We start from the raw sequence: 22,902 nt of genomic DNA, 5'->3' as shown, positions 1-22,902 counted from the left end.
CTAGAGAAACGGATAATTTTGTAGTGGTCTCTTAAATTTTTCCACAGCTGTATATATATATATATATATATATATATATATATATATATATATCTACAGTGCCTTGCAAAAGTATTCAACCCCCTTCGCGTTTTTCTTATTTTGATGCATTACAACATGTAATTTAAATTGATTTTTATTTGGATTTCATGTAATGGACATACACAAAATAGTCAGAATTGGTGAAGTGAAATAAAAAAAATTACTTGTTTCAAAAAATTCAAAAAACAAATAACGGAAAAGTGGTGCGTGCACATGTATTCACCCCCTTTGCTATGAAGCCCCTAGATAAGATCTGGTGAAACAAATTATCTTCAGAAGTCACATAATTAGTTAAATAAAGTCCACCTGTGTGCAATCTAAGAGTCACATGATCTCAGTATATATACACCTGTTCTGGAAGGCCCCAGAGTCTGCAACACCACTAAGCAAGGGGCACCACCAAGCAAGCGGCACCATGAAGACCAAGGAGCTCTCCAAACAGGTCAGGGACAACGTTATTGAGAAGTACAGATCAGGGTTGGGTTATAAAAAAATATCAGAAACTTTGAACATCTCACGGAGCACCATTAAATCCATTATTAGAAAATGGAAAAAATATGGCACCACAACAAACCTGCCAAGAGAGGGCCGCCCACCAAAACTCACGGACCAGGCAAGGAGGGCATTAATCAGAGGCAACAAAGAGACCAAAGATAACCCTGAAGGAACTGCAAAGCTCCACAGCGGAGATTGGAGTATCTGTCCATAGGACCACTTTAAGCCGTACACTCCACAGAGCTGGGCTTTACGGAAGAGTGGCCAGAAAAAAGCCATTGCTTGAAGAAAAGAATAAGCAAACACGTTTGGTGTTCTCCAAAAGGCATGTGGGAGACTCCCCAAACATATGGAAGAAGGTACTCTGGTCAGATGAGACTAAAATTGAGCTTTTGGCCATCAAGGAAAACGCTATGTCTGGCGCAAACCCAACAGTTCTCATCACCCATGAGAACACCATCCCCACAGTGAGGCATGGTGGTGGCAGCATCATGCTGTGGGGATGTTTTTCATCGGCAGGGACTCGGAAACTGGTCAGAATTGAAGGAATGATGGATGGTGCTAAATACAGGGAAATTCTTGAAGGAAACCTATTTCAGTCTTCCAGAGATTTGAGACTGGGATGGAGGTTCACCTTCCAGCAGGACAATGACCCTAAGCATACTGCTAAAGCAACACTTGAGTGGTTTAAGGGGAAACATTTAAATGTCTTGGAATGGCCTAGTCGAAGCCCAGACCTCAATCTAATTGAGAATCTGCGGTATGATTTAAAGATTGCTGTACACCAGTGGAACCCATCCAACTTGATGGAGCTGGAGCATTTTTGCCTTGAAGAATGGGCAAAAATCCCAGTGGCTAGATGTGCCAAGCTTATATGGACATACCCCAAGAGACTTAAAGTATTGACTTTGGGGGGGTGAATAGTTATGCACGCTCAAGTTTTCTGTTTTTTTGTCTTATTTCTTGTTTGTTTCACAATAAAAAATATTTTGCATCTTCAAAGTGGTAGGCATGTTGTGTAAATCAAATGATACAAACCCCCAAAAAATCCATTTTAATTCCAGGTTGTATGGCAACAAAATAGGAAAAATACCAAGGGGGCTGAATACTTTCGCAGCCCACTCTATCTATCTATCTACAGTATAACAATGCTTTCCTCTACTATGCTTTATGCTAGAAATTAGTTGCACAACAAGACGCGACTCATAAAATGTATATAGTATGTATAAGCTGGAAGTAGAGGCCTAAGCATTGTTGTTCACAAAAAAAAAATCCAGAAAATCACATTGTAGGATTTTTAATGAATTTATTTGCAAATTATGGTGGAAAATAAGTATTTGGTCACCTACAAACAAGCAAGATTTCTGGCTCTCACAGACCTGTAACTTCTTCTTTAAGAGGCTCCTCTGTCATCCACTCGTTACCTGTATTAATGGCACCTGTTTGAACTTGTTATCAGTATAAAAGACACCTGTCCACAACCTCAAACAGTCACACTCCAAACTCCACTATGGCCAAGACCAACGAGCTGTCAAAGGACACCAGAAACAAAATTGTAGACCTGCACCAGGCTGGGAAGACTGAATCTGCAATAGGTAAGCAGCTTGGTTTGAAGAAATCAACTGTGGGAGCAATTATTAGGAAATGGAAGACATACAAGACCACTGATAATCTCCCTCGATCTGGGGCTCCACTCAAGATCTCACCCCGTGGGGTCAAAATGATCACAAGAACGGTGAGCAAAATCCCAGAACCACACGGGGGGGACCTAGTGAATGACCTGCAGAGAGCTGGGACCAAAGTAACAAAGCCTACCATCAGTAACACACTACGCCGCCAGGGACTCAAATCCTGCAGTGCCAGACATGTCCCCCTGCTTAAGCCAGTACATGTCCAGGCCCGTCTGAAGTTTGCTAGAGTGCATTTGGATGATCCAGAAGAGGATTGGGAGAATGTCATATGGTCAGATGAAACCAAAATAGAACTTTTTGGTAAAAACTCAACTCGTCGTGTTTGGAGGACAAAGAATGCTGAGTTGCATCCAAAGAACACCATACCTACTGTGAAGCATGGGGGTGGAAACATCATGCTTTGGGGCTGTTTTTCTGAAAAGGGACCAGGACGACTGATCCGTGTAAAGGAAAGAATGAATGGGGCCATGTATCGTGAGATTTTGAGTGAAAACCTCCTTCCATCAGCAAGGGCATTGAAGATGAAACGTGGCTGGGTCTTTCAGCATGACAATGATCCCAAACACACCGCCCGGGCAACGAAGGAGTGGCTTCGTAAGAAGCATTTCAAGGTCCTGGAGTGGCCTAGCCAGTCTCCAGATCTCAACCCCATAGAAAATCTTTGGAAGGAGTTGAAAGTCTGTGTTGCCCAGCGACAGCCCCAAAACATCACTGCTCTAGAGGAGATCTGCATGGAGGAATGGGCCAAAATACCAGCAACAGTGTGTGAAAACCTTGTGAAGACTTACAGAAAATGTTTGACCTGTGTCATTGCCAACAAAGGGTATATAACAAAGTATTGAGAAACTTTTGTTATTGACCAAATACTTATTTTCCACCATCATTTGCAAATAAATTCATAAAAAATCCTACAATGTGATTTTCTGGATTTTTTTTCTCATTTTGTCTGTCATAGTTGACGTGTACCTATGATGAAAATTACAGGCCTCGCTCATCTTTTTAAGTGGGAGAACTTGCACAATTGGTGGCTGACTAAATACTTTTTTCCCCCACTGTATCCATAGCGACTTACAGTCAGAGGGGCAGTACATTCAACTAAGGTAGATAAAACAACCAAGTTCCACAGTCATTGCAAGTAAAAACATTCCTAATTAAAGCAGCTATCAGCTCAATCAGTGCTAGTAAGAAAAGACAAGTGCTCCCGAGTGGCGCAGTGGTCTAAGGCACTGCATCGCAGTGCTAGCTGTGCCACTAGAGATCCTGGTTCGTATCCAGGCTCTGCTGTAGCCGGCCGCAACCAGGAGACCAATGGGGCGGCGCACAATTGGTCCAGGGTAGGGGAGGGAATGGCCGGCAGGGAGGTAGCTCAGTTGGTAGAGCATGGCGTTTGCAACACCAGGGTTGTGGGTTCAATTCCCACGGGGGGCCAGTATGAAAATAAAAAAAGAATAATGTATGCACTAACTGGAAGTCGCTCTGGATAAGACCGTCTGCTAAATGATGTAAGTGCTTAGTCCATGTATTAGTGCTTCCTCTGGCAGGAAATGCATACATTAATTGCACAGACATTTTGTAGGAAACAGGGTGAGATTTATTCTCCATTCATGCCTGCAACCAAGCAGAGCACACAAACAATGAATTTAAACTGATCAATAAGCTCACAGTTCCACGTCACATCAAGAGCTCACCAGCTTGTAGTCCTAAAACCCAAAAATGAGTTACCTCTGGTTTGTTCAGCCATTCCTATTAATGGGTAAAGAATAGGGTTTTGGGATAAACATAGAAAATTTGGTCTGAGATTACCACAGGTTTAGGAGATCTTATACGTTTGGTTCTATGAGATAATATCAGTCAGTTAACATGACCTTTATGAATTATGAAGCCTTTATGTGCTTTTTAATATTACATTAATGCTTCAAAATTCACAAAAAGTGATGTTAACTGATGAAGATTATCTCACAGAACAAAACGTATCAAATCTTCTAAGCCTGTGTTTACCACAGACCATATTTTCTGCGTTTATCCAAAAACCTTACAAAAACTCCATTCATTTTCCCATAGGCTTTGCCAACAAACCATGGCGGAGTTAGTGCCTACAAAAAGACGCCATTACTATCGCTCTCTATAGAGGCACTTCCACCCTATTACACTTTGATAGCAGAGTACCACAGGCGGCCGGTGGATGGGCTCATAGTAATGGCTGGAACAGAATAAATGGAATGATATCGAACACATCAAACACGTTTGTTTTTTTATACCATTCCATTAACTCCATTCCAGCCATTATTATGAGCTGTCCTCCCCTCAGCAGCCTCCTGTGCAGGGTACATATTTATCAGCTTATAGAAGTGACACATTTTACCATGTGTTACATTTGGGCTTGTGGTTTAAAGTTCTCAAAAGGGACAGGATTGAGAATGGTTATGTGTTTTCAAACTAAAGATCCTTTTCTATTTATCAATCTACTTCCACAGGGTAAAATATTTACTGAATAATAAAGCTTCTGTGATGAAGCAATATAAACAGAGTTGTAGGTGTTTGGTTAACGGTTAATGGTTAATGGATATTGATCCTCTGTGTGATACAACCTTTACTTTCAAATAAATTAATCAAAATGATTTTGTTTAATCACTGTCTGTCTCATTGTCCAGGTACCAGCAATGTTGTTGAGTTGCCCATCAGTCACATCATGCTCTTTATGGCACTGACCATCATGGTTGCCATAGTCACCATTTATACAACCAGGAGGAACCATGTGTGTTGTTTTGTTCTCTGTATAGAAGAAGCATCTGGTATTGAGCTCCAGTCTGGTCCTGGAGGAATGACCCCAAGTTTCTTACTCTTCTCCCTGTGCTGGACTATAGACTTTCAAACTGTCTAAGGCTTTATTGATTGAGTAACAGAGGATATCTTTTTTATTCATTTTTTACAGCTGATGTGAATCTATGATAGCACATAGTGTGCTTGAAGATGACTTCATAGTTCTATTCTCATCTTTTAGTATATTTTTCACACACTTTATTATTGCATGCAGTAGGGATGCAGACATCAATTAAGCAAAGCATGGTTGATGTGTGAATGATATATTTGGTGTTTATTATGTCCATTGTGATGTGCATGAAGTCAGCATATTCCTTGGTTTTGTTCATTCATATGTTTTTGGGCCTTAGCAGATTTTAAATTAGCACAATATTTTTTCTAAGTATTTGATTGAATCTGTTACTGTTTTAAAATATATTTTGTAACTAATAAAAATACAATATTTCAAACTGTTAGTTACAGGGGTTTTTACTTTACACTTCCACAATGTATGGTAAACCATGCATAATTTACCTTAATTCATTTTTTACAACCTAGCCAGCAGCACAGATAGGCCCAGGCTAGACTACTTTTGTATCCTAGAAACATCAACAAATGACCGTCAGAGATGTTCCGTTATCTACTCTGACTTTCATTGAAAAACTATTCAAATTTAGGGCAATTTGATGAACTTAAAGGTTTAAGTTATTTCCATTGACATTGCAAAGGAATGTAGCCTACATCCCTTCTTCGAAATGACGCTACAGACTGGGCTACTTACTCACTTTATCACCGTTACCTGCAGCTGAGTTTCTCGCCGGGCGCGGTGGCGCGTGCCTGTAATCCAAGTCACTGGGAGGCTGAGGTTGGTGGATCGAATGAGCTGAGGAGCTCTGGGCTGCAGCGCGGTATGTCGAACGGGTGTCCGCACTAAGTTTGGTATCGATATGGTGTTCCTGGGGGAGCCCGGGACCACCAGGTCGTCTAAGGAGGGGTGTACCGGCCCAGATCGGAAACGAAGCAGGTCAAAGCCCCCGTGCCGTCCAGTAGTGGGATAGCGTCTGTGAGTACACGCTGCAGTGCAGCCTTGGCAAGACATCGATACCCAATCTTTTTTATTTGTAAAAAAAAATATCTACTTCACGGTCGGCAGCTGCATTTGCAATACAAAAACCTTGGCCGCCCACAAAAAGAGTAAGCAGACGAACATATTTAGAATATACTTTTCTTCTGAAAATGTATAATTATACTGACTCCTTCTGAGAAAGGGAGTCAATAACACATTCAAATCTCAATGCAGTATCCATAGTTACTATTTTGCTGGGATGCTTATTTACAACCTGGTCTCAGAGCATTCTGTATTATTCTGTACTTAAACACTCCATTCAGCATCAGGGCCAGCGCCAGAACGAATCAGTTGGACAGGCATTTTATTTCTATAGGCGGGCCGTTTTTTTCACGGGACCTCCCACATTATTTTTATGGGTGTTATAATAAAGACCATAGGCAGCTCGTGAGTTTCGTGAGTTTCATCCCCCTACCTCTGCGGAAGAACAGTTCCCGCTCAGCCCAGTCAAAACAGTTCGCTGCTCTGGCACCCCAATGGTGGAACAAGCTCCCTCATGACGCCAGGACAATGGAGTCACTCACCACCTTCCGGAGACACTTGAAACCCCACCTCTTTAAGGAATACCTGGGATAGGATAAAGTAATCCTTCTACCCACCTTCTACCCAATTGCTGGCTTCCCAAATAGGCATAGGCCTATGCACTTGTGATTTGAAACGATCCACAGCTATTAAAAAATACATAAGCTAATGAACCTCTGTGTCTAAGTCAAGCTCTCTGGTAAAGTATTTTGAATGATTTTATTTAGACAGGAGTAATTATATGATTTTAGGAAAAGCTAGCATTCGGGGGAGCTAGCATTCGAACAGAGCACAGTGCACCCGCCAACTTTCCTTTCTAATTTTCAAGTGGTCTAACCAGAGGTCTGTATATAATGACGAGATGTCTCTGCCCTAACAATTCGAGTCGTTGTCCTAAAGGCGGGAATGCAGGCGACAAGCTTAGGTCTGCATATAATGCCCATAGAAATGCATTGGATTTATTCAGGACAGATTTTTGAGAGAGTGAGCCCTCTCACTTCACCCGTTCCTCTCTGCTGAAACTAGCGAGCGAAACAGCGACAGTTTGTAGACCATGTACAGTATCTGATGCTGTCTGGTCAGAAAAAGTATGAAATGCCATACTCCTTTTGTCCAGATAGCATCAGATACATGGTCTACACATACGTAGACAGAGGGGCGCCCTTTCACTCGCTCGGATGCTTTATCTGAGATTGATGTGTCTTTCTGTCGACGCGCGTCTCGGTCAAATAAATTATACATTTTATTTGGACGGGCAAGGAGGTACAGTAGGGCGGGCCAGCCCCCCTGGGGCCCGCCCCCCTAGGGCCCACCCATAATGTTGGCCCTGTTTAGTATGATATGTTACATTTCATATGGTATGTATTAATTTGTGTATGTCCATCACCCATTTCGTATTATACACTGCTCAAAAAAATTAAGGGAACACTTAAACAACACATCCTAGATCTGAATTAATGAAATAATCTTATTAAATACTTTTTTCTTTACATAGTTGAATGTGCTGACAACAAAATCACACAAAAATTATCAATGGAAATCAAATGTATCAACCCATGGAGGTCTGGATTTGGAGTCACCCTCAAAATTAAAGTGTAAAACCACACTACAGGCTGATCCAACTTTGATGTAATGTCCTTAAAACAAGTCAAAATGAGGCTCAGTAGTGTGTGTGGCCTCCACGTGCCTGTATGACCTCCCTACAACGCCTTGGCATGCTCCTGATGAGGTGGCGGATGGTCTCCTGAGGGATCTCCTCCCAGACCTGGACTAAAGCATCCGCCAACTCCTGGATAGTCTGTGGTGCAACGTGGCGTTGGTGGATGGAGCGAGACATGATGTCCCAGATGTGCTCAATTGGATTCAGGTCTGGGGAACGGGCAGGCCAGTCCATAGCATCAATGCCTTCCTCTTGCAGGAACTGCTGACACACTCCAGCCACATGAGGTGTAGCATTGTCTTGCATTAGGAGGAACCCAGGGCCAACCGCACCAGCATATGCTCTCACAAGGGGTCTGAGGATCTCATCTCGGTACCTAATGGCAGTCAGGCTACCTCTGGCGAGCACATGGAGGGCTGTGCGGCCCCCCAAAGAAATGCCACCCCATACCATGACTGACCAACCGCCAAACCGGTCATGCTGGAGGATGTTGCAGGCAGCAGAACGTTCTCCACGGCGTCTCCAGACTCTGTCACGTCTGTCACATGTGCTCAGTGTGAACCTGCTTTCATCTATGAAGAGCACAGGGCGCCAGTGGCGAATTTGCCAATCTTGGTGTTCTCTGGCAAATGCCAAACGTCCTGCACGGTGTTGGGCTGTAAGCACAACCCCCACCTGTGGACGTCGGGCCCTCATACCACCCTCATTGAGTCTGTTTCTGACCGTTTGAGCAGACACATGCACATTTGTGGCCTGATGGAGGTCATTTTGCAGGGCTCTGGCAGTGCTCCTCCTGCTCCTCCTTGCACAAAGGCGGAGGTAGCGGTCCTGCTGCTGGGTTGTTGCCCTCCCACGGCCTCCTCCACGTCTCCTGATGTACTGGCCTGTCTCCTGGTAGCGCCTCCATGCTCTGGACACTACGCTGACAGACACAGCAAACCTTCTTGCCACAGCTCGCATTGATGTGCCATCCTGGATGAGCTGCACTACCTGAGCCACTTGTGTGGGTTGTAGACTCCGTCTCTTGCTACCACTAGAGTGAAAGCACCGCCAGCATTCAAAAGTGACCAAAACATCAGCCAGGAAGCATAGGAATTGAGAAGTGGTCTGTGGTCACCACCTGCAGAACCACTTCTTTATTGGGGGTGTCTTGCTAATTGCCTATAATTTCCACCTGTTGTCTATTCCATTTGCACAACAGCATGTGAAATGTATTGTCAATCAGTGTTGCTTCCTAAGTGGACAGTTTGATTTCACAGAAGTGTGATTGACTTGGAGTTACATTGTGTTGTTTAAGTGTTCCCTTTATTTTTTTGAGCAGTGTATGTTACGAATTACAATTCGTATTATATGTGACGAATTTGCAAAAACATACAATATGTTATGAATTAGCCAAACGTATGATACAGTATCTCACAAAAGTGAGTACACCCCTCACATTTTCGTAAATATTTGAGTATATCTTTTCATGTGACAACACTGAAGAAATGACACTTTGCTACAATGTAAAGTAGTGACAGCTTGTATAACAGTGTAAATTTGCTGTCCCCTCAAAATAACTCAACACACAGCCATTAATGTCTAAACCGCTGGCAACAAAAGTGAGTACACCCCTAAATGAAAATGTCCAAATTGGGCCCAATTAGCCATTTTCCCTCCCCGGTGTCATGTGACTCGTTAGTGTTACAAGGTCTCAGGTGTAAATGGGGAGCAGGTGTGTTAAATTGTGTCATCGCTCTCACACTCCCTCATACTGGTCACTGGAAGTTCAACATGGCAAAGAACTCTCTGAGGATCTGAAAAAAATAATTGTTGCTCTACATGAAGATGGCCTGGACTATAAGAAGATTGCCAAGACCCTGAATCTGAGCTGCAGCACGGTGGCCAAGACCATACAGCGGTTTAACAGGACAGGTTCCACTCAGAACAGGCCTCGCCATGGTCGACCAAATAAGTTGAGTGCACGTGCTCAGCGTCATATCCAGAGGTTGTCTTTGGGAAATAGACGTATGAGTGCTGCCAGCATTGCTGCAGAGGTTGAAGGGGTGGGGGGGTCAGCCTGTCAGTGCTCAGACCATACGCTGCACACTGCATCAAATTGGTCTGCATGGCTGTCATCCCAAAAGGAAGCCTCTTCTAAAGATGATGCACAAGAAAGCCCGCAAACAGTTTGCTGAAGACAAGCAGACTAAGGACATGGATTACTGGAACCATGTCCTGTGGTCTGATGAGACCAATATAAACTTATTTGGTTCAGATGGTGTCAAGCGTGTGTGGCGGCAACCAGGTGAGGAGTACAAAGACAAGTGTGTCTTGCCTACAGTCAAGCATGGTGGTGGGAGTGTCATGGTCTGGGGCTGCATGAGTGCTGCCGGCACTGGGGAGCTACAGTTCATTGAGGGAACCATGAATGCCAACATGTACTGTGTCATACTGAAGCAGAGCATGATCCCCTCCCTTCGGAGACTGGGACGCAGGGCAGTATTCCAACATGATAACGACCCCAAACACACCTCCAAGACGACCACTGCCTTGCTAAAGAAGCTGAGGGTAAAGGTGATGGACTGGCCATGCATGTCTCCAGACCTAACCCCTATTGAGCATCTGTGGGGCATCCTCAAATGGAAGGTGGAGGAGTGCAAGGTCTCTAACATCCACCAGCTCTGTGATGTCGTCATGGAGGAGTGGAAGAGGACTCCAGTGGCAACCTGTGAAGCTCTGGTGAACTCAATGCCCAAGAGGGTTAAGGCAGTGCTGGAAAATGATGGTGGCCACACAAAATATTGACACTTTGGGCCCAATTTGGACATTTTCACTTAGGGGTGTACTCACTTTTGTTGCCAGCGGTTTAGACATTAATGGCTGTGTGTTGTGTTATTTTGAGGGGACAGCAAATGTACACTGTTATACAAGCTGTACACTCACTACTTTACATTGTAGCAAAGTGTCATTTCTTCAGTGTTGTCACATGAAAAGATATACTCAAATATTTACAAAAATGTGAGGGGTGTACTCACTTTTGTGAGATACTGTATGTTACGAATTCTACCTAGGTGGCTAGGTGGCTAACATTATCTAGGCTAGGGTTTAGGGTTAAGTTTAGGAGAAGGGTTAGCTAAAAGGGTTAAGGTTAGGGGAAGGTTTAGCTAACATGCTAAGTAGTTGGGGGACAACATGTTTATTTTTGCCTTGCTATTAGTTAGTAAGATGCAGTATGAAAATAAAACACTTGTTTTATCGTTTATTGATTTTCACATTTTCTACAAGTCACCTTGATGTACCAACGCTGGCTAAGCATCATTTGTTTGTTACAAAAATATCAGTGTCTCCATCTTTTGAGTTTGCAACAGCAAACCTCACATGATAAGAGAAAGAGACCTTGAAGAACATTGAAGACACCACAACTAATTGACATTGAAAAATATAGGTTTTATATTTACATTTAAATGATCTATCAGATTATCAGACATATCTGGTACATATTGCATCTTCCCACAAAGCTAGAGTCCAAATGATTTGTAATTGCCAGTTAACTTTAGCCTCTATTGTGTCTAGGACTGAAGGAGTATGAGAACATTGAAATGAATACAATTAAGCACAATAAAACATTATGGTGACATATAAAATAGGTTAAAAGTAACAATTAGCACTGGCAAATCTGATTGGCAAACTGAATGTCACTCAGCAATCTTTTTTTCCCATTACCCCACAACCATAATCCCAATTCAGTAGACCGCAGGACAGCAGTATTATCAGGGTTGAGGCTGTTTTATCAAACCAGCAAATAACCCCTAACCAACCAAAATGTATCGAATAGGATCTCTGGTCGTTACAGGTGTATAGTACATGTTTATTATCCTCCTGGTAAAAGACAGAGACCATTTTGTGGGAAAACATTGCTACATTCAACAATTCAGTACATAAAGTGCATTCGGAAAGTATACAGACCCCTTGACTTTTTCCACATTTTGTTACGTTACAGCCTTATTCTAAAGTGGATTACATTGTTTTTCCCCCTCATCAATCTACACACAATACCCCATAATGACAAAGGTTTTTAGAAATGTTTGCACATTTATATAAAAAAAACTCAGGAAATATCACATTTACATAAATATTCAGACCTTTTACTCAGTACTTAGTTGAATTGAGTCTTCTTGGGTATGAGGCTACAAGCTTGGCACACCTGTATTTGGGGAGTTTCTCCCATTCTTCTCTGCAAATTTTAAATGCAAATCCTAAATGTGGAAAAAGTGAAGGAGTCTGAATACTTTCCGAATGGACTGTATGATGTCATAGTGGATATGTTAGATAATGCCATTATGATGTCATAGAAGCTCTTTTAAAGAATGTCACTGTGATGTCATTTTTGGATTTTCCTGAATCCTTTGTTTCAGAAGGTTATGACAGTGATCGTTCTTTACAGCAGCAATACACTAGAGACAATTCAGTGTGTGTGTTCTTCCCCCCTTACAGACACATGGATATTGTGTGTCAATGCTATCATAGGTCCACAGATGTGTATAGCCTACTATATGAATACTCTCATTCAAGAACAGCATACAAATGTTCCCATCATACATATAGGAGAGAAATCTGTGGAAATACTACTCAGTTGCTCACAAACCAGTAAGAAATATACATCAACGCCCCATTACAAATACTCTAAAATGGCAGGAGGTAACAGATATACTAAAGGATACAGGATGAGGAGAGCCAATGGGTTATCAGTCCAAGAGACAACTAGATTAGTTAACAGCAACGACAGTAACATTCAGGCAAAAACAAATACTACTACTACTACTACTAATAATAATAATTCTGATACTGATCAAACATGCATAAAGGTGCACACACAAAAATCCTCACTCCAGCATTTGCAATATTTACAGAGAAATTTAGCCAATCACATCTTTAAAAACAAAAATAAAACTAATCTCACATTTATACACAAGTATAACATCAAAGACACAACTTCACATTATTTCCGTAAAACAAATCCCATCCAAAAACAAAACACACAATTATTGCCAACTCTTTGATTCACACTTGTGTTTCAAACAAAACATCACATTCTGGGCATTCCTTCATCATTCAGATATCTCTCAGGTACAGTAAACTGTATGTTGTGTTTCAGTTTGGACATGAGAAGTGCTTTAGTTCAACTACTACTCTACATATAAGTCTCCTTAGAGGCCAAAGTAGACTACTGAATAGTTACTGTGCAAGGAGGACAGAGCTATACAAGGATAAACTGCACAACCAGACCATTAACAACAGCTGGTGCGCAATTTCTAATATTAAGGAAGTCTCGAGGTTCTGCTCGCCTGAGTTAGAATACCTCATGATAAGTTGTAGTATTTTTCGTAGCTGTCTATTTACCACCTGCACTTCCTGATGGGCCTCCCCCAGGTGGTGAGGGTAGTAAACAACACATTCGCCACGCTGACCCTCAATACGGGGGCGCCACACACACAGTGTTGTACAACTAACCTTGTGGGGACACACAATTCAGCCCCATTCAAAATCCTATTCTCCCTAACCCTAAACCTAACCCGAAAACCTAACCTTAACCCTAACCCTAAAACTAACCCTAGCTCCTAAACCTAATTCTAACCCTAACACTAATTCTTAACCCTAAACCCCCTAGAAATAGCATTTGACCTTGTCAGGACCAACAAAATATACCCAGTTGGTTAATTTTTTGTTAGTTTACTATTCTTGTGGGGACTTCTAGTCCCCACAAGTATAGTTAAAAACGTCCACACACAGACACACACGCTGCTGCTAATGTGTATTATCTATCCTGTTGCCTAGTCACTTTACCCCTACCTATATGTACAGTACATAGCTACCTCAATTACCTCGTACCCCTGCACATCGACTCAGTACTGGGGCTCCCTGTATACAGCCATGTTATTTTAACTCTTTATTTTTATTTGTTATTCACTGTGTATTTATTCCCCATGTCACTATTTGTATTCTATATTAAAAATATATATCTTATCTTTAACTCTGCATTGTTGGAAAAGGACCCGTAAGTAAGCATTTCACTGTTAGTCTAAACCTGTTGTCTACGAAGCATGTGACAAATAACATTTGATTTGATTACAGTCCTAGTTAGTAGACTTGTGGTCGTACCAGTTAGTACCAGCGACCTAACCATAACCATTTTGGTTTTCTTTCTTTATCTCATCTTCCAACATTATCAGTGCTTCAAGTAAATTATAAGTAAATTATATTTACAAGTCAAGTGGCGACAAAGCATATCTATAGCTGAATCAGGAGTCTATGTGTTTCCATACTCAGAGATTCAAAGGGCATTGGTCCCCTATGGGTTTCCCTCCCTCCCCCACCCCACCGTAGAGCAGCTCAGGTGGGAGTAACACCTCCAGACTCAGGTCACAGGCTGGAGGCTTGGGCCTGCTGCTGTAGCTGTGTGTGGTGAGCTGTGCCGGGGGACGCCGGTTCACATTCCTTGGGCCCCTCCTCCACCCCCCGTGCGTACATCAGCACCAGAGTGACTGTGGCGAAGGTGACAGCGTTGACGGGAAACGCCCTGAGCAGGGTGGAGGTGAGACCTCGCGTGAACACTCTGAGCCCCTCCCTTCTCACACTCTGCCGCACGCAGTCAGCGATGCTGCTGTACTGGTAGACTCCGCCCATCCCGTCCGCCTGGAGGCGGGACTTAATCACGTCCACAGGATAGGTGGACAGCCAGCAGGTGACCCCGGACATCCCGCCGGCAAATAGCAGCTTGGGGATCATGTAAGGTTCGCCGGGCTCGCAGCCAATGGAGCGGGTCAGAAAGTCGTAGGTCAGGAAGTAGACTCCAAAGCAGGGGGTCTCTCGGATCAGCGTGGTGACCATGCCGCGGTTCACCCCCAGCAGCCCCTCCCACTTGTAGATACTGGCCAGGCAGTCCAGGGAGTTCTTGTACAGCTTCCTCTTGGACTTCTTCTCCCCAGTGCCTTAGTAACACAGTATAATTATAAATACTAGTGATGGGCACCAATATGGAAAGGTTGACTTGTGGAGAAACATGAAATAGGTGGCCATACAATTATTTTCCTGAAAGTTGTCAACTTTTTATTAAAGTTAGTGCCATTGGTGAACCCTTTGAACTCAAATGCTATGGTACACACGCTTTCCTAGCAGTGCAGGGGCAGAGCGGAGTACATTATGCTAGCTAGCTCAGATAATCTAAAATGTTATTTGCTACAGAGGTAGCTAAGTGGCTAGCTTGAAAGGGCAGTGTGTGATGCACAAATTGTTTGATTTGTTGGCTAGTTAGCTAGGTTGGCTAGTTAGCTGGCTTGGCTAGTTAGCTGGCTTGGCTAGTTAGCTAGGTTGCTCCACCACCAGATGTTGCAGAAACCAACTAATGTGTATGAATGAAACATGGAACACTTTTGCCTAGAAAAGTATTCTTGCAAGTGTTGGCAACCGTTTTTGTTATATTACAGTAACAAATCCCTCATCAAATCATGATATGGCACACTCCTAAGGCAGTGCTGCATGTTTGCAATAACATATATATTCATTTTTTTTTACAACATACAGTGCCTTCGGAAAGTATTCAGGCCCCATGACTTTTTCCACATTTTGTTAAGTTACAGCCTTATTATGAAATTGATAAAATTCATTTTTTGCCTCATCAATCTACACACAATACCCTGTAAAGACAAAATGAAAACAGGTTTATAGAAGGAAAAAAAACAGAAATACCTTATTTACATAAGTATTCAGACCCTTTGCTACGAGACTTGAAATTGAGCTCAGGTGCATCCTGTTTCCATTGATCATCCTTGAGATGTTTCTACATCTTGATTGGAGTCCACCTGTGGTAAATTCAATTGATTGGACATGATTTGGAAAAGCATACACCTGTCTATATAAGGTCCCACAGTTGACAGTGTATGTCAGAGCAAAAACCAAGCCATGAGGTCGAAGGAATTGTCCATAGAGCTCCGAGACAGGATTGTGTAGAGACACAGAAGGTCCCCAAGAACACAGTGGCCTCCATTATTCTTAAATGGAAGAAGTTTGGAACCACCAAGACTCTTCCTAGAACTGGCCATCCGGCCAAACTGAGCAATCGGAGGAGAAGGGTCTTGGTCAGGGAGGTGACCAAGAACCTGATTGTCACTCTGACAGAGCTGCAGAGTTCCTCTGTGGAGATGGGAGAAACTTCCAGAAGGACAAGAATTCCTGCTTCACTCCACCAATCAGGACTTTGTTCTAGAGTGGCCAGACAGAAGCCACTCCTCAGTAAAAGGCACATGACAGCCCGCTTGGAGTTTGCCAAAAGGCACCTAAAGACTCTCAGACTGAACTCTTTGGCCTGAATGCCAAGCGTCACGTCTGGAGGAAACCTGTACCATCCCTACGGTGAAGCATGGTGGTGGCAGCATCATGCTGTGGGGATGTTTTTTCAGCAGCAGGGACTGGGAGACTAGTCAGGATCAAAGGAAAGATGAACGGAGCAAAGTACAGAGAGATCCTTGATGAAAAAACCTGCTCCAAAGCGCTCAGGACCTCAGACTAGGCTGAACATACACCTTCCAACAGGACAACGACCCTAAACACTCAGCCAAGACAAGGCAGGAGTGGCTTCGGGACAAGTCTGAATGTCCTAGAGTGGCCCAGCCAGAGCTCAGACTTGAACATCTCTGGAGAGACCTGAAAATAGCTGTGCAGCGACGCTCCCCATCCAACCTGACAGAGCTTGAGATGATCTGCAGAGAAGAATGGGAGAAATTGCCCAAATACAGGTGTGCCAAGCTTGTAGCGTCAAAGAAGACTCGAGACTGTAATCGCTGCCAAAGGTGCTTCAATAAAGTACTGAGTAAAGGGTCTGAATACTTATGTAAATGTAATATTTTTGTTTTCTTTCTTTTTTTTAAAACAGAAATTTGCATAATTTTCTAAAAACCTGTTTTTGCTTTGTCATTATGGGGTATTGTGTGTAGATTGAAGGGGGGGGACAATTTAATCAATTTTAGAATAGGGCTGTAACATAACAAAATGTGGAAAAGTCAAGAGGTCTGAATACTTTGCGAATGCACTGTACCTCACTCATATTGATATCAAATGTCAAAAACGTGATTTTCATGTATTTTATATACAGTGGGGGAAAAAAGTATTTAGTCAGCCACCAATTGTGCAAGTTCTCCCACTTAAAAATATGAGAGAGGCCTGTAATTTTCATCATAGGTACACGTCAACTATGACAAACTAATTGAGAATTTTTTTTCCAGAAAATCACATTGTAGGATTTTTAATGAATTTATTTGCAAATTATGGTGGAAAATAAGTATTTTGTCACCTACAAACAAGCAAGATTTCTGGCTCTCACAGACCTGTAACTTCTTCTTTAAGAGGCTCCACGCAAGAGACTCCACGCAAGATCTCACCCCGTGGGGTTAAAATGATCACAAGAACGGTGAGCAAAAATCCCAGAACCACACGGGGGGACCTAGTGAATGACCTGCAGAGAGCTGGGACCAAAGTAACAAAGCCTACCATCAGTAACACACTACGCCGCCAGGGACTCAAATCCTGCAGTGCAAGACGTGTCCCCCTGCTTAAGCCAGTACATGTCCAGGCCCGTCTGAAGTTTGCTAGAGTGCATTTGGATGATCCAGAAGAGGATTGGGAGAATGTCATATGGTCAGATGAAACCAAAATAGAACTTTTTGGTAAAAACTCAACTCGTCGTGTTTGGAGGACAAAGAATGCTGAGTTGCATCCAAAGAACACCATACCTACTGTGAAGCATGGGGGTGGAAACATCATGCTTTGGGGCTGTTTTTCTGCAAAGGGACCAGGACGACTGATCCGTGTAAAGGAAAGAATGAATGGGGCCATGTATCGTGAGATTTTGAGTGAAAACCTCCTTCCATCAGCAAGGGCATTGAAGATGAAACGTGGCTGGGTCTTTCAGCATGACAATGATCCCAAACACACCGCCCGGGCAACGAAGGAGTGGCTTCGTAAGAAGCATTTCAAGGTCCTGGAGTGGACTAGCCAGTCTCCAGATCTCAACCCCATAGAAAATCTTTTGAGGGAGTTGAAAGTCCGTGTTGCCCAGCGGCAGCCCCAAAACATCACTGCTCTAGAGGAGATCTGCATGGAGGAATGGGCCAAAATACCAGCAACAGTGTGTGAAAACCTTGTGAAGACTTACAGAAAACGTTTGAGAAACTTAAGTATTGAGAAACTTATTTTTTTAATATATACTTATTTTCCACCATAATTTGCAAATAAATTCATAAAAAATCCTACAATGTGATTTTCTGGATTTTTCCCCCACATTTTGTCTGTCATAGTTGACGTGTACCTATGATGAAAATTACAGGCCTCTCTCATCTTTTTAAGTGGGAGAACTTGCACAATTGGTGGCTGACTAAATACTTTTTTCCCCCACTGTATATATATATATTAGCGAGAAAATAAAAACATATGGGGGATTGGAAGTGATGCAGACAATTACATTGATGGAAGTTACAATTTATCTGCAATATTAAAGCTGATCTACCCCTAAAAATAAAAATAAATAATAATTAAGACGCGACTGATGCATGTGGGGATATATTTGTTTTGTCTCTATGACATTCAGAGGCTGAACTATGAAGTTCTTTAGCCGAGAAGTAAAATGTTTTACTTTGCTTGTGAAGTAATCTAATAGGCCTACGATGTGTAACTCTGGCTATTCACTTTCTGTAAAAGAGATGTTTAAACCCAGGCAGCTTTTAGGGACGCACTTGTGACCTTCTCTTGATGTGTTAAGCCATGGAAGAGTAGCTAGTAGTTTAAACTTTAATATTTCTGCCTCGTGCCTCTGTCTGGGATAGGGCAATGTAACTTGTAAAAGTAGCTTACATTGCTTAGAATCATATGACGTCAAAGATTACATTTTTTACAAACAGCGACAGTTTTGTTGCAAACAAGATACACTGGTTTGGCATCAGAGAAATTTGGAGAAATGTGGTACGATGAATGCAAATCTATCTGTCCATTCTTCCTTGAAACTTCCATTTTATAAATATGCCTTTCTTTTGAGACTTTTCGAAAGCTACATTTTCTCTTGCAAGCTGATTGTTTTGAGCTAATAAGAAATAGGGTAGGCTAACTATTTTTCACCAATCAACGCACAGAGAAATAGACAAAGACTACAAAACTAATTTACTAGAGACATTGGTGATTTTATCTCAAATGTGTCATTGAATTGATTATTTACTAACCGGATGTGTTATAGTGATGGGGAATGAATTGGGCTGCTATTATATTATGTTCTGGCCTGCTGACTATTAGCTCAGAAAAACGGGTATAAAAAAATACATTCTGCTAATGTCTTTAGTCATGTAAAATGACTAGAATTGCATTTAATGCGTTTATTAAACAGTTTTTTTCCGGGACCCGAAAATACAATGATAGATGCATGCAATGTTCTATTATAAAGGTGATTTTTTTACCCCCTGCATTCAGAAAGTATTCAGACCCCTTGACTTTTTCCACATTTTGTTACATTATAGCCTTATTCTAAAAGTGATTAAATAGTTTCCCCCCCTCATTAATCTACACACAATACCCCATAATGACAAAGTTAAAACAGGTTTTTAGACATTTTTGCAAATGTATTAAAAATAAAAACGTAAATATTACATTTACTGTAAGTATTCAAAGCCTTTACTCAGTACTTTGTTGAAGCACCTTTGGCAGCGATTACAGCCGCGAGTCTTCTTGGGTATGACGCTACAAGCTTGGCACACCTGTATTTGGGGAGTTTCTCCCATTCTTCTCTGCAGATCCTCTCAAGCTCTGTCAGATTGGATGGGGAGCGTCGCTGCACAGCAATTTCTAGGTCTCTCCACAGATGTTAAAATCCAGTTCAAGTCCGGGCTCTGGCTGGGCCACTCAAGGACATTCAGAGACTTGTCCCGAAGCCACTCCTGCATTGTCTTGGCTGTGTGCTTTTGTCATTGTCCTGTTGGAGGGTGAACCTTCACCCCAGTCTGTGGTCCTGAGCGATCTGGAGCAGGCTTTCATCAAGGATCTCTCTGTACTTTTCTCCGTTCATCTTTCCCTCGATCCTGACTAGTCTCCCAGTCCCTGCCACTGAAAAACATCCCCACATCATGATGCTGCAACCACCATGCTTCACCGTAGGGATGGTGCCAGGTTTCCTCCAGACGTGACGCTTGGCATTCATGCAAAAGAGTTCAATCTTGGTTTCATCAGACCAGAGAATATTGTTTCTCATGGTCTGAGAGTCCTTTAGGTGCCTTTTGGCAAACTACAAGCAGGCTGTCATGTGTCTTTTACTGAGGAGTGGCTTCTGTCTGGCCACTCTACCATAAAGGCCTGATTGGTGGAGTGCTGCAGAGATGGTTGTCCTTCTGGAAGGTTCTCCCATCTCCACAGTGGAACTCTGGAGCTCTGTCAGAGTGACCATCGGGTTCTTGGTCACCTCCCTGACAAAGGCCCTTCTCCACTGATTGCTCAGTTTGGCCGGGCGGCCAGCTCTAGGAAGAGTCTTGGTGGTTCCAAACTTTCCAAATCATGTCCAATCAATTGAATTTACCACTGGTGGACTCCAATCAAGTTGTAGAAACATCTCAAGGATGATGAAAGGAAACAGGATGCACCTGAGCTCAATTTCGAGTCTAATAGCTAAGGGTCTGAATACTTATGTAAATATTAAATTACTGTTTTTTATTTTTTTATACATTTGCTAACATTTCTAAAAACCAGTTTTCACTTTGTCATTACACGGTATTGTGTGTAGATTGATGAGGAAAACATTTAATTTAATACATTTTAGAATAAGGCTGTAACGTAACAAAATTTGGAAAAAAATCAAGGGGTCTGAATACTTTCAGAATGCACTGTAGTAATGAGGTAGGCCTACTTTGTCACTGTTAATTCAATGAAGGGGGAGGGTATTGCCATTTTTTTTTCAATTACAAGGGGAGGGTCATGTGAAAATATTTTCTTAACATTGGGGAGGGGGGTGCATTTTTTAAATGACATCTCGAGTTGGAATCCCCCAACCCCCACTAATTTTCGAATGGTCCCTAACGACTATCCATTAATACAAAGCTGGCTGTTTTCCCTAGTCTATTTTGTTTCAGAGCATTTAAAAGATGGTTCTTTAATTGTATGGCTGCAGTTTGCTTCAATAGGACTAAATCACGTGTAGCTCAGTTGGTAGAGCATGGCGCTTGCAACGCCAGGGTTGTGGGTTCGATTCCCACGGGGGGCCAGTATGAAAAAGAAAAAAGGTATGCACTCACTAACTTTAAGTCGCTCTGGATAAGAGCGTCTGCTAAATGACTAAAATGTAGTGGATGCTCAATAACATCATCATGCCAACCATGTGTACATCTATTATGTTATCTATTTCTCACGATAAAGCCACAAAAATAATACTAAACAATACTGGTTTTGATGGAGAAAATGTCTAGAATCGACGGCTGAGATGTGATACTATGATCCGAAACTGTAAACACATTCACAATGCTGTTGTTTGCCTAAAAATACATGGCGGTTTCCATTGAGCTGTTACCCATACACATGCAGCTTCCCATTACCAAGCCTGCAGAAGTGCGGATCTTTTTGACAGATACCGATTCAAAGCTGCTGACGTCAAACGCATCCTCCATCTTTTACGATTGCAGAGATGCTGCTTTCCATTGAAGAAGAATTTAGGAGGTATCGACCACGCGCACTGCCTTTGCGGCAATCAAGTCCATACAGAACTGGGGTGATATCTGTTAGTTGTTGAAATACGCAGACATTTCCTCCTCTTGCTGACTGCAAACCACCGACCACCGGCACAGGTAGGAGAAAAGTATAAATTTCTCTATTCTGTTATATTGCAAAGGCTTTATTTTAGTTTTCCCCCACAAAACAGTTTTACTACAGAATTAAGCACGAGGTTTTGAATTGTGAGGCCGTTTTCGACTTGAGTACATCGGAGGATGGGGTTTTATTGTTAAACCCGGTATGATAGCAGTACTAGAAAGTTTTTTCGTTGCCTTTTTGTTTAATATTGCCTATTTATCCGTTCTAGGCTGTGTGTATAGCTGTTAGAAAGAGGCAAACGCGGCACGCCTTTCGAATTACATGAACCATGTGCTGTGCGTGTTAAATCTCCACGCGTAGTCAATTGTTGAAAATTAAGGATGCTGTGTGTGCAAATGTGTAAATTGTGGGCGTTTTCTGCGTTTCAGCACCGTGGACAACGACATCTGCGCTGTTCTCTCTCTCTCTGCCTCTCTCTCTCTCTCTAGGAAAATAAACGGACGAACACGCACTAGAAAGTAAACAGAATTGGGGAGAAACATATCTCAGGGGGTGAAAGAAGGGGTCCTTGATTGATTTAGGGATTGTCGTTAGGCTATAGTAAATTGCGCCAAGCAGAGTGTGTTGATGGGAGGGGTAGGCTGTTAAACAGAGGAGACAGGACTGTCAAACTTCATGGTGGAATTGACAAAAACTATGTTATTCCTCACTGGCTTTTCTTCATCATGGCTCCATTGAAAGTTGTTGCTTGTTGACCAGACATGTTTGGCCAAATGAGTTATGTAGGTCAGGTGCACGTCTTCGCCAGTCGGACCTGGTAATACTGTCTCATAAATGTCTGATAATGCTTTTAGATTTCCGTGCTGGACCACCATCGCATCTTCCCTGTCGCTCTGCTCGAGCGTATTCAGTGTCTTGCATCAGAGAGAAAGCGATGGAGAGACAGAGAGCATCAAAATGGAGAAGCTAGTAGCAGGCCTTTAGTTATGATCGAAATCCAGCATCGAAAGGGTTGTTGAGAGTGTCCTGTGTTAAGCTGATAAAGAAAAGGACATGCTCTTGGTTGGCACGGCTGCTACGCTATACCGTATCGCATCATGCAGCTTCGATCGGGTTGCGTTGGCAGCACTATAGGGTTGTTCCCGGAGTAAAAACGGACTCATATACCAACACCAGTGGTTGATTGTTTACTGGCACAGCCTATTGTTAATGTATATAGC

The 22,902-nt window shown here is 42.5% G+C and overlaps 1 protein-coding gene across 1 annotated transcript; it reads right to left on the bottom strand.

Moving 5' to 3' along the window:
- Positions 1-14,249: 14,249 nt before the first annotated feature.
- LOC121552114 (mitochondrial basic amino acids transporter-like) lies at positions 14,250-21,540 on the bottom strand. The gene is made up of 2 exons (XM_041864847.2): positions 21,444-21,540; positions 14,250-14,844 (listed from the first exon to the last, which is right to left on the bottom strand). Exons 1-2 carry the CDS (start codon positions 21,538-21,540, stop codon positions 14,276-14,278), a joined length of 666 nt encoding a protein of 221 aa, XP_041720781.2. The 3' UTR covers positions 14,250-14,275.
- Between the last annotated feature and the right edge of the window lie 1,362 nt (positions 21,541-22,902).

This window comes from Coregonus clupeaformis, unplaced genomic scaffold (genome assembly GCF_020615455.1).
Source record: "Coregonus clupeaformis isolate EN_2021a unplaced genomic scaffold, ASM2061545v1 scaf1573, whole genome shotgun sequence".
In the NCBI taxonomy this organism is placed as follows: domain Eukaryota; kingdom Metazoa; phylum Chordata; class Actinopteri; order Salmoniformes; family Salmonidae; genus Coregonus; species Coregonus clupeaformis.
Note: the sequence above shows the minus strand (reverse complement) of the source record. Positions and strands in the feature narration are given on the sequence as shown.